This window comes from Ostrea edulis, chromosome 4, assembly GCF_947568905.1.
Source record: "Ostrea edulis chromosome 4, xbOstEdul1.1, whole genome shotgun sequence".
Lineage (NCBI taxonomy): Eukaryota > Metazoa > Mollusca > Bivalvia > Ostreida > Ostreidae > Ostrea > Ostrea edulis.
Genome location: NC_079167.1, coordinates 17,762,636 through 17,777,635, shown reverse-complemented (window position 1 = coordinate 17,777,635; position 15,000 = coordinate 17,762,636). Strand labels below are relative to the sequence as shown.

The following is a 15,000-nucleotide window of genomic DNA, read 5'->3' as shown; positions in this document are numbered from 1 at the left end:
GCTTTCATGTAAATTTAAACTTTTCTGGCCCAGTGGCTTTTGAGAATAAGATTTTTAGACGAGTTGCAACGAAGTTTAACTCGGCTATTGGTTTGGTGATGCGGGCGGGCGGGTGGGCATCAACAATTGGTTTCCGGATGATAACTCGAAAAGTTTACAATCTAATCAAATGAAACTTTGATATATTGTTGGATACCAGGTAAGGAAGACCCCTATTAATTTTGGAGAAAAATGGTGAAAGGTCAAGGTCACAGTGACCGAAAATAGAATTAAAATTTCAGAAAAATTTGGTTCCAGATGATAACTCAAAATTTTTATATCCGAATCAAATGATACTTGACGATATTGTTATTTACCAGGTAAGAAAAACCCCTATTGATTTTGGAGAAAATAGGTCAAAGGTCAAGGTCACAGTGACCGAAAATAATTTAAAATTTTAAAAAAAATTTGGTTTCAGGAGGATAACTCGAATTTTTTTTAATTTGAATGAAATGAAACTTGGAAATATTGTTGGATACCACCAAAGCAAGGCCCCTATTGATTTTGGAGAAAAAAGGTCAAAGTCACAGTAACCGAAAATAGATTGAAAACTTCAGACAAATATGGTTTCTGGACAGTAACTCGAAAAGTTAAAAACTGAATCAAATGAAACTTGGTTATATTGTTGGATAGCAGGTTAGGAAGACCCCCTATTGATTTTGGAGAAAAAAGGTCAAGGTCACAGTCCTGAAAAAAGATTGAAAATTTTAGAAATATCTGGATCTGCATGATAACTCTGAAAGTTTAAATCTGAATCAATTGAAATTTGGAGGTATTGTTGGGTGGGTAAGGTATCAGGTAAGGAAGACCACAATAGATTTTGGAGAAAATAGATTAAAGGTCAAACTAGATTGTTGATACTAGGTAGGGAAGACTATTGATTTTCGGGAAATCAGCCGAAATGTCAACCGAGAATAAAAGAAAAAGAAATCGCGTACTAGTATGTTACTTCAGAATTTGGATGACATAATGGATTAACTCCAGTCTATTACTTCTGTGAAGGAATCTACCCAATTTAGAAAGAAGTGTTATGTACATGAATATAATGATGGACATATATAAATCAGGTAATTTTTTTCTACTGTAGCAATTCTTTGCATGCTTTGCTCATATACTATACTATCTTCACAATTATAAATATGCCACATCATTCCTGACTTTACAATGTATCCCATGCAACTCGGCTCATGCACCCCTGGGTGCATATATTGATTTTTAAAGATTTTCCCAATATACATGTAAAACATTGATCCCCTATTGTGGCCCCATCCTACTCCACCCCTCGGGATTTGAATTGTCTTGAATTTGCACTATGTCAGGAAGCTTTCATGTAAATTTCAACTTTCTTGGCCCATTGGTGTTACTAGCTTGAAAATACGGATGTATATTTAATTGCTGTTATAAAATTTAGAAATTCATTCAAAATTAAGGATTATCTCCCTCACGCATAGCTCTCATCCTTCGACGAATTTGACTTCACTTTTTTGGCACACTGTTTTCCCCTATAATAGCTCTAAAACTTCATTGTTATTTCGGATTTCAAACATTTCGGTTGAGCATCACTGAAGAGACATTATTTGTCGAAATGCGCATCTGGTGCATCAAAATTGGTACCGTATAAGTTTTATATTCTTGAAGATTTTTTAATGATTCCATCCTATTTTTACATTTTCGTGATTATCTCTCCTTGGAGAATAGCGTTGCCCTTCTTTCGAACAAAGTTGAATCCCCTTCACCCAAGAATGCCTTTTGCCAAGTTTGGTTGAAATTGGCCCAGTGGTTCCGGAGAAGAAGTCGAAAATGTGAAGTTTATGGACAGACTGACACCGGGTGATCAGAAAAGCTCACTTAAGCTTTCAGCTCAGGTGAGCTAAAAACGGAGAGGAATTTAGAGCTCAATTACATATGAATTTTACATTTACACAGTGTTCTCTATCCCATTTTCGTTGAATAGCGAAAATACTTGCCATAAAAATTGAGACTAAACATAATGGGAAGTATACATACGACATTGTTGCCCCAGGATCTGCCGTCATCTGATTCGTTACAAAAACAGCAACATTGTACTCTGAGAAAAGAAAAAAAATCATGTTTACAAATACCTATGATAACATGTGAAGATTAGATACCACTCCAATCTAAAATATCATATCATCATCAACCAAAACTAGCAGGCCAGATTCCGTTTAGAGAGGCTTTTGCATATAATACTGTAAATGTACTGCGCTGTAATGGTTTGGGCTCTCGCTTTGCATACAAGAGGCCTGGGTTTGATTATTAATCCCAGCACCCAAAGCGGAGGTCCCGTGTAGGTACAAGGAATCCTTATACAGCCGTAAGTGCCATCTGAAATTTCATAATTGCTCTCTCTAAAAGAATTATTGGGCGCATTAATTGAATTAATGATATAATTAATTCAATTGAAGAGAGCAATAAATCAAATATCTGCGCATTAATTGAAATGATGTAGCTACAATTCAATTGCGCACTAATTGAATTGATCCGTGCATTAATTGAATTATTGTTCTTTTCAATGGAATTGTTGTGCGCATCAATTCAATTGTTGATATCATCAATTGAATTCATTTGTAGATTTTTAAATCCGCGCAATAATTCAAAATCGAGGATATTATTTGAAGAGATGTTTGATTGAATTGTTGCGCGCATCAAATAGATAATAATTTGAGTTTAGTTTGATTTGTCACTCCATAGATGACCAACATGGATGAGAACGGTTGCAGTTCTGAAAATGTTATTAAACAATAAAATGCTTTCTTTGTTGTTTCATCGGGTGATGAAGGTAGCTAGCATTGCAGAAAAAAAATTATGACCAACAAAAGCGGGTTATGTATTTTATTTTATTTTTGCAATGATTGCTACCTTCATCACCCGATAAAACAACAAAGAAAGACAGTTTATTGTTAATATTTATACTTTTATGTATTGTTTTAAAATATAAACTAGATTTTTAAAAGTACTAAAATAGCATATGGTTGACTCATTCGTCACGTTGCCGCAGATAAAAGCAAGGTCAATTTCAATAGAAATATAAGAGAAGATTCAGTGAATGCAAATATAAGTACATGTGTACATTGGGGTATGGTCACTGAATGTACTTGTTACCTTCTGCTATTTTTTGTAGCCTAGACAACATCTGTCCCAGTTTTTGCTGCCGATCTGCTAATTCTCCGCGACCACTAAAATCAACTCGAAACAGTGCCATTATGGAGTCTACTATCTGTATTGGGTAAACAAAAAAAAAATGCATTTCATGAAGTACATTGTCAGAATAAAAAGTAGTCAGTAATTCAATGAAAACCTCTAAATTGATAAAAATAAAAAATAATTAAAAATTAGATTACAAGAAGTTTGAACACTCCAGATTCTTCGTAAAATTTTGCAGCCACAAAATCCATCAGTTCGTATTGGTGTTCGCCTGTAAGAAAATTACATTTGATGATTATATATAGTTTCCTGTCCAGAAAAATTGAATAAAAAAAAATAAATAAATAAAAAAGATAAAAAATATCAAGCATTTTTGTAAAATTAAGATTGTTATTCAATATCAAATGTTTTTGCATGTTTTACATGATGACACTTTATACTTACTTGTGTATGCTCTAGCATATAAAACATTGTCTAGCACAGCGTTTTGGTCCAAATTGAAACGATCAGCAATAGTTCTGAGTCTATCTGGCCGACTGTTCATACTTAGGAAATATATTCAACACAGAACACAAATTAATTTTCTAACACGTATGCTGGCGTGAAGCGCCGTAGTTCATGCCTCATATATTTTAAAAAGATGAAATTTAATTCCTTTAATGTACGTAATGCTTTGTAGGCGACATGACAATTGAGTGGACAGTGCAGACAACATAACACTGAAAACACTTTATTCCTTCAGAGTAAGGGGGGGGGGGGGACACACAGAAGCAACACATTCATGAAATCTTGTGTCCTTATAAAAGAGAATGAATACGTTCAGCAGTCAATAGTCAGAATGATGATAGCATTGGCCCTCATGCTATCAAAACAATGTTGATAAAGGATACAATGTGTTCTCTGTGTCGATAAAGACAACTTTGCCTCCAGTGTAACCATTTGCGCCTGGTAACTGTGTCGTTACTGAAAAGCAGATTAAGAAGTACACGTACTTAGTAAGCCATATGTTATACCAAACAAACACTACAGTAGTATTTTTCTTACTTACCACAGAGAGTGTGCGACAGTTGGGTTTTTCCCGTTCTGAATTCGCCAAAGGCCTCGGTAATTCCCATGCTTTCTATTCCCCCGCCAAGTAACTTGCTAAAATTTTAAAAAAGAATAAGTATATAGACTGCAACGCTTACCGGAGTCGCATTGCTCACATAGAGTTGGGATTCAGAGCTTGGAATACTGTCCGACAATAATTCAGCATTTGCTGTTGGGCAACTACAATATTGCGTCTCAGGATGCTTGCATACAATTTTTTTCATAATCAACACAACAGTCGTTACTAGATGCTTTGATTTGCCTTGCTGTTGATGAGACTAAATCTTAAAGCATTTCCTCTGTAAATGTTTCTTGGTTCTCCACGCTGTGGAAGACCGGGAGGGGGGGGGGGGGACAAAATGATGCATGCAATAGTATACTATTCAGCCAAATTTTAGTGTTGAACCTTCTTCATTTAAGAATTTGACCGCTCCATGTCAGAGCGCCCATTCCAGTCAAATGAATTTTGAATAAAAATGACTTTATAGCACAGAATAATAACTGCATATCATTTTCACTAACTGTAGCCCTTTTGTTCTTTCAAAATCGATTTTTCTCCTTCTAATTCATAATGATTTATTTTTTTTTAAAATTTATTGCCAGCTAGGTCCTGTGGTCACGGCTTGCAGAAACTTGATTATAAACTATACATCAAGATGCTTGCATATTGTATTGACAAGTTACGATAATGTTGTTCTTGAGAAAAAAATATGTAATACATATACTTTGAACACCTATTGTAGCCCTATAGTGACTCCAAGGGGTCACGATTGGTTTGAACAAACTTGAATCTACGCCATACAAGAATGCTATCTAGCAAATTTTGTAGTTTTGGACTGTGCAATTCTTGACATCATTTTAGATAACCCCCTCTCATCATTTTCACATTATTTCGCAGATGGAAAGTGACGTGTCCAACTTTGGTCCCTGCACCCAAAGTCAACATTTAGTGCCAATTTTCGGTTGATATTGGCCAAATAGAAGTCAAAAATTTAAAAAGTTGTGTAACAGACAACATTAATTTGAATAAGAAAATTCACGTGAATATATGGCTCAGGTGAGCTAAAAATCAACCAACAATAAAAGAAATCTTTGATTGTATAAAACTGTGGACTTTCCGTGATTTTATGAAACATTGAAATTCATCATACCTGTTCAGGTTGAGAGGCATACTTACTCCAGTTCTTGGCTCCCTGTAGATATACGGAACACTTGCTTTCTTTTATCGGCATATTCCAAAGCAGTCAGGAAACCGGGGTCCTGGAAAATTAGTGACACAAAGCCTTGTTTTTACGTGTATTGTGAAGAAAGGATAATCCGAGAAATAAAATAATGTACATGTACTTTAAAATCAGCCTTTCCTTTCCTGACTGGCATCCACTTACACATAGTTTATTGGATGCCTCTTTGATCTTTTCCATTTTTGCTTCCGATATTCCTTTTATTGTGCAAAGTTTTTTCTTCGTCGTCATTTGCACACCCTTGATTCACATAATAAAAAATAAAATATACTTTATTTGCTTTTTCAGCCGAGATTGACTAGTGGCAAAAATGTATAATGTTGTATTAAACTTCTAAAGTAATTCGAAAAGTATATATAGTCACCTTTATCGTACATATTCCGGACTGTTTTAACTTCTTGATATCAGCAACATTCTACAAAGACAGTTATAACACCATGAAAATGCATATTACTCGAACAAGCGATAAAGTCTAACACACGACATATGACCATATTTCGAATACTTGTACTGTTGTACAATCACATGTACATATATCTCGAATCTATCTGGGAGAATTTTGACGCTGCATGGGTAAACATCACTACATTAAAATCTACCAATTTTTTCTCTCGAAAAAAAATATATCTTAATCTAAAGACAATTGCATGGCCACGAATGTCCCGTGAAGACATTGCTAACCACCAATCACACTAGACTAAAACAAGCCTAGCTGTTACAGGTTGTTGAATGTCACGTGTAGAATGTCTGTATCATGAAAACACGAGCATGATTGCAGCTACATGTACAGATACAGAGTAAAATTTGAATAGCAAGGTCTAAAAACAGAATGAAATGAATATGAGTTGCATGCGAGGTATACAGTATAGTATAAGGATAGTAAACCATTATGATATCAAACTGCAGTACAATTAACAAATATTAACTACGATTAAAATTTGAAACAGCGTATTGTTTATGGAGCGCCAAATTAACATAAACTCAAATAATTGAAGATATCTTCAATTATTTGAAGATATCATCAATTCATTTGATGCGCGCAACAATTGAATTAAAGATCTCTTCAAATAATTAATGATATCTTCAATTCTGAATTATTGCGCGCATTAATTGAATTGATGATAGCATTAATTCTTCAACTGAATTGATGCGCGCTTCAATTGAATTAATGATCTCTTCAAATGAATTAATGATATCAACAATTGAATTGATGCGCGCTACAATTCAATTGAAGAGAGCAATAATTGATATAATGCGGGCATTAAATCAATTGATGAGAGCAATAATTGAATTGATGCGTGCATTAATTCATTTGATGAGAGCAATAATTGATTTGATGCGCGCATTAGTTCAATTATTGCTCTCTTCAATTGAATTAATGATATCTTTAATTCATTTGAAGAGAGCAATCATTCTTTTAGAGAGAGCAACTATATAATTAAAGATATCTTCAATTCAACATATCCACAATTGAATTAATGATATCTTTAATTGAATTGTTGCTCTCTTTAAAAGAATTGATGCGCGCATTAATTCCTTATACAAAAGCATTGTAAATGATTTAAAGATATCTTCAATTGAATTAAAGAGATCATCAAATTATTTAAACCGAGCTCTAAATTAATCATTGCGAGCAATATTTCTATTAAATTGATGCTCTCATTAATTCAATTGATGAGAGCAATAATTGAATTGAAGCGCGCATTAATTCATTTGATGAGAGCAATAATTGATTTAATGCGCGCATTAATTCAATTAAAGAGAGCAACAATTGAATTGATGATATCTTCAAATAATTAAAGATATCTTCAATTATTTGAGTTTATGTTAATTTGGCGATCCATAATTGTTGAACATGTCTAAACTCAATGGCAGAAAACATGATAAATATTTTCATAAGTGACTATTATGTATTCTACCCTGTTATTGCGAATATCAAAGGAATGCCGCAGTCCTTATTCTGCGATATACCTTCATATGTAATAACTGATTGAGAGAAAATTGATACACATGATGTGTCATCTCACTTGTGCTTCGTGTTTTGCTAATACAACAATAAAATCGATATTGATAATTCAATTTTATAATCATCAAAAAAAAAAAAAAATCAATATTTGTTCAAAACAAATAAACGATTGAAGAATATTAGTCATTCAATATAAACCAATCGTCTGAACTCCGAGATCGATACACAAGTGAACAAACATGGTGATGCACAGACAAGTTAACCCTCTTCATTGTATGTGTAGTTTTCTTGGACTGTGTATTCCAAGCAGTTGATATAATCCGTCAACATCAAACTAAATACTTGAAATATTTTTAAAAATAGATCTAGTATATACGGTGGTATATTTAGGACAGGCAATACTTTTTTTGTCGAAAAATAATATCTTGTGCGCACGACATATCTCATACGCACGACATAATATGTCGTTCAAAGTCACGTTCCATGGTTAGTGACCTTTAACATTGAACTTTGACCTTAAGATTAATTACTACAGCGGGGACCAAAGAGATGTATTACATCTCACTGCTGTCAAGTTTCAACAAAGAATGGTACCAACAACAGCAAAAAAAAACCAAAACGGGGGTGTTATATAAAGCCATCAAAGTTGAATGCATGAAGTCAGTTATTGGTTTAGTCATGGAAATCGATCACTTTAAATAGAAAATACATGTATCATTATTTGGCAGAAGAGAAACCCCAGAAACAAAAACAAAAAAATATTGCGTATCCTAGATTTACCAACGTAAGTATATCCTACCACATCACATATAGGAAAAAACCCCAAACAAACATGTAGGCCTAGTCCGTCTCGAAAACTGTCATGACGTCATGAAGTGACCTAATTCGTATATAGCTGTATAGGACTATAGGTATATATATTTCTGAGCCCTATTGAAATAGATATAAAATTCTTCTTTTCGTGGATGGCGCAGGATAACCTCCTCGGTCTCGATGTCGGTTTTTATATTACATTTCTCGACCTTCAAGGTTATCTTGCAACATCCACGAAAACGGGAACTTTATTTCTTAATTAAGTATATGTGTGCTTTCATTTCTAGCATCAACATGAACGTTAAACATTATTTTGCATTGGCGATTCGTAATCTAAACTGTTGTGTACATCATATTACTATAATAGTTTGAAAAGTTGAAACGGATCCTAGCAACACGCTTCAACATTGAAACGTCGCTAAAAGATGGGTTGGTTTTGAAAATTGAAACAATTCAAAATTCTTACGTAGAATCAAAGGTGAATTCAACATGCTGAACAATGGCTGTGTATTGATAGAAACGTTGATATTTGAAAAATAATCATTCTTTAACTTTTCATGAATCGTAAATGTCTCACTAATTTTATGCACCCGATAGTGTTAGAGCGAATCAGACTAAGATTTATGCAACTGATTGTAGATAATGGTCCTATCGAATGTATGCAATGTACATTACTTTTTAAAAAAAAAAAATGATTTTCATTCATTAAAACTAGGGAAAATAATTTAGATACTCGTCCAAATGCACATAAAAACACAATCATTGATGAAAATCATATAGACAAAATTAGTAGATTGTCATATTGATTTACATCTAAACCGTTTTATTTTATTAATATCATAAACCTTTTGGCTCGTTTCTCAACTTTATAATGCATAGTTTGTAAACATGAATATCAACGTATTTCTGAATAAAAATGTTGTTTAAACTAACGTTGTAATATCAATAAATATCCAAACGAAATGAATGTTCATTCGATATTAACATTTCTAATCTTGTTTAACATAAGTAGCAGTCCATGAAAGAATCATGTAGCTTGGCTACATATAATTCCCTTTTTGAGTATTCTGTTCCAAAATGTTCCAGAATTACAAATTAAATATGAACCAAGGCTTGTTCTTGTACATGCGAGATAACGTGCCTTAGAATTACATAAAGAGCAAATGACTGTATTTTTCAATTCAAGACAGTGTATTCATTCATACTTTATTTCCCTCATGTGAGGATTATGTAATTATATTCAAATGCACAAGGATAATGTAATTATATTCAAATGTACAAGAAATGCACACAGTTATGAATAATACCTAAAACACACATAACAGAATACTAAATCATGTCATACAAATGACAGAGAGAAGAACAAAAATGGAATACAATAAAAAGAAAAAGAAAGAAAGAGAAAAAAGTATTTACAAATTGATGTAGTTATGGATGAAGTTTACATTTTTGCTTTATATTACTGACACTATGTAATAGATTTGAAAGCCCGGTTGTAGCATGTAGATGCGTTTCATATATAGCGAAAGTTAAAGAGTTGAAGAGATCTTATGTCTGTCTCTGGAACCCATGTAAAAGAATTGCGTCATAAGAGAAAAAGAAACATTTCATCATAGCTCATAGCACACAGTTCAGCAGAGAGGAATAAATCGAGATTTGAAATTTCATCCAACCATCCTCGGATACCCACGGCTGATCTCGTCTTCTGCTCATCGATCAGCCGTGGATATCCGACGATGCATCCAACCAGGAGTTACGGCCAATGAGCAGGAACATGTAATGTGTTTGAAAATATCTAGAAAGATGACGTCACAAAATCTGCAGTGATCTGGAGTTGGTTTAGGGAGATTAGCTATGAGTTTTCAAATAAATTTACACAAGGTGATTTCATATGAAATCAATTGAATTCGACGGAATAGTTCAAATGAAACAGGGGTTCTGATGTTGGACGATAGACTGGAAAGGGTGAAAATCACTGTCGTTAATTTATTCTATTTCCAAAAATTTCTCTCATTGGATCAACACTGGAGTACGATATAGCGAAAAAATGAGCAGAAAAGTACAAAATGTATTTCATTTTCAATGGATAACTTGCATGTTTTAAAACTCGTTTTTCTTTAAAAGTAAATGACTTACAATATCTAAATTTGTACCCATTTCAATCACGAATGGGAGGGCATCAATTTTTCATTTAAGCCTAATCATCCCATTGTCAGTTAACCTACAATACTAACGTACATGTAGCTTTTTGAAGGTCCAATGTGTTAATTCCCCAACATCTTACAAGTGGCTGTAAATCTCAGGTCATGTGAAATGAAAGGTCAGTGGGCGGAAGCTACGAATCAATTTCCATTAGGCAGTATTGATATATCACCATTTATTATCTTTATTTGCAAATTACATGTACAAGAAGGAATCACTGTCTTGACGGCTTTGCGGTTATTCCCCCCCCCCCCCCCCCCCTTCCCAACAACCTAGACAGTAATTCCAACATTCTATATAGAACTGGCACCGCCATTGGGTAATAGAATACTCACTATTCCGTGGTTCTGGAGGAGTTCTATGTCTTGAAATAACGATTCCTACAATATAGAGCAAATATCATGGAATAAAAGAAAAGAATATCATTAATATATAGGCCTATCATATGAAATTGACTATAAGCCTACAGTATATGGCCATAAGTGAGTCATCATTTCATTTTTTCACTATATATTTCATTGAAAAGTCCATTTTTATAAACACTTAATGTGAGGTCAATATCAATCTGATTTCCATATTTTTGCAAAATTGTTCAAGTTTTCTTTTCTAATTTTAGAACGCGATACAAATTGTGATGCATTGATCATTGAAAATAATTTATGAAATCAGCAAGGCAAAAATTTTAACCTCAAAATACTACAATTTATTACCAAATTTGTGCCGTAAAATTTCAATTTCGCATTTGATAGGTGATTATGACCACAACGCCTACAGATAAACTTATTTTGAAATTTTGTGAAGAAACTACAAAGAATTCTGCATTTTACGATATCATGGGGACTGGATCACGTTTTTCGAAAGAAATATTTTTTTCATTTTTTACGTTAAAAATTAAGAATATAACTCATTTAATGTTGACAACCAAAATTTGGACCGTCTGAATGCAATAATAAGAACAATATTTCAGCTTTGATTCTGTGTTATATAAATAAAGACTCAAATCTTTTTATGTCAACAAACAAACCAGGGAAACGTTAATTTTATAATTTAAAGCATTTTCATTTATTACATTCACAAATTTTTACTTTTAAATGACACATTTCACATATAGTACACTTGGGATGTGATATATACATACATACATATAGATCTATATATATTTGAAAACTTCGTAAACAATAACACACCTCCATCTTTGTTTTCAAAACTAATAATAAACTCTCTATAATGAGCCTCTGTCATGATGAATAACCTTAATTTTTTTGTGAAACCTTCTTAACATATCAGACTATAGATTTTGATCATTTAAAGTGAAAAACAAAATGGGGAGGGGGGGGGGGGGGGGGGAGATCGTGAATCAGTCCCTTTAAAAATGAGCTACAAATAACGTTGCAATAGTATTTTTCAAAGAGGCATATTTCAATGAAATATATAGGCCTAGTGCTAGTGAAAAAGTGAAATGATGTCTCACTTAAGGCCATTTACTGTACTCATTTACCATTTACTTTACTAGCCTACCTGATTTTATGAAAATGTTACAACCAGTCTTTAAGTAGAAGTCTGTCTATATTAGACATGTACTTATACGATTTTTTAAATGACCGTCCAAGAAACCAGTCTTACCTCCTCATCTTCACTGACCACTTCCTCAGCTACCACTTGATCTTCTGCTTCCATGTGCAGTTTTTAGAACTTGCAAATTTTAGTACACCACTTATAGTCTAGTTACAGAAAAAGTTTTAATACTTATAGTTTAGTGTACAATAGGATTCGTGGGAAAGTATAAAATGTTATAGTTCACAAAACTTGCACATGTATACATGTAGTGGAGTACAGTACTGTGTGAACGAATATGTCTGTAGTCTATCAAAAAAAGAAAAATTAAGAATTCAAAATGGTGCTACTGCTAGCATGTGTTTCAGAATAGTTAGAGAAAAGAAAAACAACAGCTCCATATCTTCTTCCGCAATTCATTCTTACCTGAGAATTATATACTTGTATTTTTTTTTTTTTTCTTGAGAAACCCTCAGCAAAAAAATCGTCTGCTCGCATAGCATTTCATAGCATTATCTTCCCTTTGCTTATTTATGAAATTTATAACATTAGAGTTATCGTTCCTAAACAGTGCGCGTTCCCGTCTCTTAAACGTTTATGTCTATGCAAGTTATCCACAGTCTTGTAAAGACTGAGACCGACATTCACAAAATAAAAACGACATAACCACGAGGACCTCAGTGAAGCGAAATTCGCAGAGAGGGCAGCGTTTTTTATCATTTTTGTCATAATTCTGTGAAAAGATAAAATTACAAAATGGTAAGTTCATATCATTAGTTCATTGACACCGCTTTTTCTCAAATTGCCAGCTCTCGTGGCAAATTGCAAACGCTGCGCGCTTGAATCTGACTCTGAGCTGACCCACGTACCCATGCACTATAATTTCTACTTGATGAATGAAGATTAGGTCTATTACTTCCATGAAACTATTAGTTAAAAAATGTTTTAACATTAACGTATGGACACTTTATAATGAGAGAATATATTTTGAACTAATGCCGCAACGGCATATTTTGGTATAGTCCATATCTATCAAGTCGGCAATTTCACCAATCGAGCAGAAATATGTGAGAAATGGGCAGAAATACTACCAATGAAGCTCATATTGCAATTTTTTAAAGAAAAGTTTTCGGTATTTAGAATGACAAAAATTACTACCATTCACTGAAATTACCAAGAAATGACCGAAATTATCGCTTAAGGGGACGAAACCTACCTCATTCCCTCCATGTCAATTTTATGATAATGAAGATTGGTTACGAGTTAGAGGAGTAGTAAAACTTTTCAAAGTGTTAATGAACATGTAGAATCTAAATTTATCTAGTATCTTTCATCGCCCCGCTTGCGGAAGGTCAGGAGTTGTTCTACAATGTGTTTAATAGATAAAAAAAGTGTTCAGAGCACAATGTTTAATTGACAAAATACACAGTATGTGATATTTTGATATATATATATATATATATATACATATATACATTTACAATAAATGTCTTGGCATTTCGGGTAATAGTTCGGACATCGATAAATTGAAATCGGAAAATTGAAAAAAATTAATAGGGTCGGTAAATATATTTAGGGTCGGTCAGGCGACCTGAAACAAACATATTTTTTATTTTGGCCTGAGTGAAAAATTCTCGAGAGACGTTAAACAAAATACAATCAATCAATAATATATTTCATGCACATTTGATTCCAAAGCCATTCTTGGAATAATTTCAGCAGAGATTTGGTTTGGCTGGATATTTTGATAGATGCCACTGGAGTGAAGGCCTCGGTGAAAATATCAAGCAGAACGAATCTCAGCCAAGATTTTTCTCAGAAGAGTTTATCAGTCTTATTAAATGAAGAACTGTTTTGAGCACTGGCCATTCGGGTCTCTTCATCTGGACTGTTTACTAGATTAAAGAGAAATTCACTGGCCTTTTTAAAGTCAAACACATAATTAGTATTAGTTTACTCAGTGTTGAAATTTCCTCAGAATTACATTAAATCTATTATAGGGTTTAGTTAAAATTAGTTCAAGTGGAGTAAGAACACTATTTTACTGTTGATTCACTCCATTTCAATATAATAGGGTATTGGTAACATAATTTTAATAGAAATTCTATGATATTGATGAAAAGCACATGCCAGACGGATTTGTATGATTGGTAATTTTACAAGCCCAACTCTGATAGTTGTACTTGACTTGGCTTCCAGCCAGTGGCTAAGTTTGGAGACTGGTTTATTGCATATGCCTTGGGCAATTTGAATATCATTAATGATAATCTATTGTAATATTCTGTTAATTAACGTTTTCATTTTTTCTTGCATCTATACATTGTATATCAATCATACATCATAAGCTTTATGTTTTAATGGTATGAGAATAGTCAATATCGCTACTCGTTATTTATAGTTCGCGACCAGTACAGGATAGTTTTTTGACCACAACTACTTCAAATCGTAACCAGTCTTCATGAAATTTTATGTGTAACTATTTCAGTCTTCACGAAAAACTTTGTAAAGCACAGGCCCTTCGGGCCTCCCAGTATAATAATTGTGCAAGCCCGAACAATATTTTACAGGCCCAAAATGTTTTTTTCTAATTTGACCACATGTCATTTGCTGATTCTACACTATAGATACATGCATGTTCTACTGTAGGAAAATACATGTCAAGATGATCATAGTTAGAGAACAACTGACATTAAAAGGATTGTCTTATTTTATTTTTCAACATATTAATCTCGCAGATACATCAGCAGCTCATGTTCAACTTTGTTTTGTATACACCGCATACAAAACATTTTGTTTTCTCCAGAATCAAATGTTAGCCAAGGCCTACCCTCGGTCCAATGGGGCATGAATTTTCGCTCTTTTCTCCTCGTACGACAGGTTTTTTGGGGGGTTTTTTATCGGATGGTTGTGATTATGAAATACGCTTGGGTG

General features: G+C 33.4%; 2 protein-coding genes across 2 annotated transcripts in view; one reads left to right on the top strand and one right to left on the bottom strand.

The window, feature by feature from the left end:
• Positions 1–12,588, bottom strand: part of LOC125649762 (meiotic recombination protein DMC1/LIM15 homolog) — a 17,830-nt gene extending 5,242 nt beyond the window's left edge. The window contains exons 1-12 of the mRNA XM_056162147.1: positions 12,496–12,588; positions 12,139–12,378; positions 10,851–10,895; positions 5,899–5,949; positions 5,679–5,774; positions 5,471–5,553; positions 4,253–4,347; positions 4,095–4,167; positions 3,649–3,740; positions 3,402–3,475; positions 3,163–3,277; positions 2,047–2,107 (exon numbers count right to left, since the gene is read on the bottom strand). Coding sequence (XP_056018122.1) covers positions 2,047–2,107; positions 3,163–3,277; positions 3,402–3,475; positions 3,649–3,740; positions 4,095–4,167; positions 4,253–4,347; positions 5,471–5,553; positions 5,679–5,774; positions 5,899–5,949; positions 10,851–10,895; positions 12,139–12,192 — 839 coding nt within the window. The 5' untranslated portion in view covers positions 12,193–12,378; positions 12,496–12,588. The remainder of the gene's footprint in view (positions 1–2,046; positions 2,108–3,162; positions 3,278–3,401; positions 3,476–3,648; positions 3,741–4,094; positions 4,168–4,252; positions 4,348–5,470; positions 5,554–5,678; positions 5,775–5,898; positions 5,950–10,850; positions 10,896–12,138; positions 12,379–12,495) is intronic.
• Positions 12,589–12,677: 89 nt separating this feature from the next.
• LOC125649753 (NHP2-like protein 1) overlaps positions 12,678–15,000 on the top strand; it is a 6,969-nt gene continuing 4,646 nt past the window's right edge. The window contains exon 1 of the mRNA XM_048877488.2: positions 12,678–12,828. Within this exon, the coding sequence (XP_048733445.1) occupies positions 12,826–12,828 (3 nt within the window). The 5' untranslated portion in view covers positions 12,678–12,825. The remainder of the gene's footprint in view (positions 12,829–15,000) is intronic.